General features: G+C 38.9%; 1 protein-coding gene across 1 annotated transcript; it reads right to left on the minus strand.

The window, feature by feature from the left end:
- Positions 1-441: 441 nt before the first annotated feature.
- LOC134456407 (zinc finger protein 583-like) lies at positions 442-1,167 on the minus strand. Its single transcript, XM_063207771.1, has one exon. The coding sequence runs from the start codon at positions 1,165-1,167 to the stop codon at positions 442-444; it is 726 nt and encodes a 241-aa protein (XP_063063841.1).
- Between the last annotated feature and the right edge of the window lie 926 nt (positions 1,168-2,093).

Here is a 2,093-nt window from a genome sequence, read left to right on the forward strand (position 1 = left end):
TCACGCTCAGAACATAGAAATAGTTTTCCAGCAGAGTGGATCCTCTTGTGTCTCTTGAGGATGCCAATTACATTAAAACCTCCTCCTCAGTCACAACACTGAAATGGTTTTTCACCCAAATATGTCATCTGGTGTACATTGAGACGTCCGATTTCACTAAAACATTTTCAATCCGAGCACTGAAATTGTATTTCACCTGAATGAACCACCCGGTGTGCCTTGAGGTATCCCATTCGACTAAAACTTTTTCCATAATGACAGCACTAACATTTTTTCAGATTTTTTTCACCCGAGTATGGCATCTGATGTCTCTTCAGACTGCCCATTTGACTAAAACTCTTTTCCACAATCAGAACATTGAAATGGTTTTACACCTGAGTGTGTCATCTGATGTCTCTTGAGATGACACATTTTACTAAAACTCTTTCCACAATCAGAGCACTAATAGGGTTTTTCCCCTGAATGGATCCTCTCGTGTTTCTTCAGGCCATCAATGTCGCTAAAACTCTTTCTACAATCAGAGCAATGAAATGGTTTTTCCCCAGAATGGATCCTCTTGTGTCTCTTGAGGTCTTGAGTGAGACTGAAACGCTTTCCACAATCAGAGCACTGAAATGGTTTTTCTGCAGAGTGTCTCATCTGGTGTTGTTGGAGATATCTCATTTGACTAAAACTCTTTCCACAATATGAACATTGAAATGATTTTACACCCGAGTGTGTCTTCCGGTGTACCTTGAGATTAGACATTTGACTAAAACTCTTTCCACAATCAGAGCATTGAAATGGTTTTTCCCCTGAATGGATCCTCTTGTGTACCTTGAGATCTCCAGTGTGACTAAAACGCTTTCCACAATCAGAGCACTGATATGGTTTTTCCCCTGAATGGATCCTCTTGTGTCTCTTGAGGTCGTGAGTGCTACTAAAACACTTTCCACAATCAGAGCAGTGAAATGGTTTTCCCCCAGAGTGGATCATCCGGTGTTGGCGGAGATGGCTCATTTGACTAAAACTCTTTCCACAATCAGAACATTGAAATGGTTTTTCCCCTGAATGGATTCTCTTGTGTCTCTTGAGGTTACCAGTGTGACTAAAACTCTTTCCACAATCAGAGCACTGAAATGGTTTTCCCTCTGAGTGGATCACCTGGTGTTTCTTGAGAGCTCCCATCTTAAGAAAACTCTTTTCACAATGGGGGCACTGAAAGTTGTGCATTCGTTGATCATCTCTTCTTTCTGTGCATCTCTTTTCATCCGTGTGTGGTCTTCCATCAGACTGGATCCTTTCAACATCCCCTACAACATAAAAAATACATTTTAAGACAAAATGGAGAGCTCTTTTACAAAATGACTTAAACATGAGACCATATGTATTGGCTTTCACCATACAGTATTTCAGGGTTTTTTCCCCTAAAAAAACGCTACAACGCTACAACCTAATGGACTTAATGATGACTTTGATTTAGCATGTTTCCTATAATGAATAATTTCTGCGGTATTTTGTCCAATGATGATGGTGTTACCATCAGTACTCTTTTTCCTTTTTTTTCTCTTTACATTTATTATTAGTACTATGATTATTGTTATTATTTTCTTTGTTTTTCAGCATTACCCCTTTTCAATTTTTTATTTTATTTTGTGTTTTGTTTCCTAATACTCTCCTCCTTATAGTAGGCCATGACTGCATTTTGCCGGTTATCTATGACAGGTATCTATTGGTAGGATGTATCCATCCACCTGTCCATCAACTTGTATCCAAGCTAGGTTGAACTACCTGTCTTCCGTGAACGTGGCCTTTACTCTATTTAAGGGCGTGTCTTTATTTTCAATGGTTGCACTGATGATGGTCTGACTGTGACCGAAACGTTTGCACTACACTTGGGTAGCACCTTTTTTGTTTTTCTAATGCAATAAAAAAATCAACATTGCATTCGGCAGAACGGTGTGCGAGTTCCCCTTCATTGCTTCAGGTTTTTTTTCCGTGCCATTTTCTGTATCCCCCCCTCATCTTAAATTACTTAAAACAACCTTTGCTTGTAAATTCTGTGAATCATGTTACAAAAAATGTTACATTATATTAAGCATAGGCCTATATAA

The sequence above is a fragment of the Engraulis encrasicolus genome, chromosome 10 (assembly GCF_034702125.1).
Source record: "Engraulis encrasicolus isolate BLACKSEA-1 chromosome 10, IST_EnEncr_1.0, whole genome shotgun sequence".
Taxonomy (NCBI): domain Eukaryota; kingdom Metazoa; phylum Chordata; class Actinopteri; order Clupeiformes; family Engraulidae; genus Engraulis; species Engraulis encrasicolus.

What these genes read in the sequence shown, in the direction of transcription:
- LOC134456407 (XM_063207771.1), bottom strand. Translation starts at nt 1,167, where the DNA reads ATGGGAGCTCTCAAGAAACACCAGGTGATCCACTCAGAGGGAAAACCA.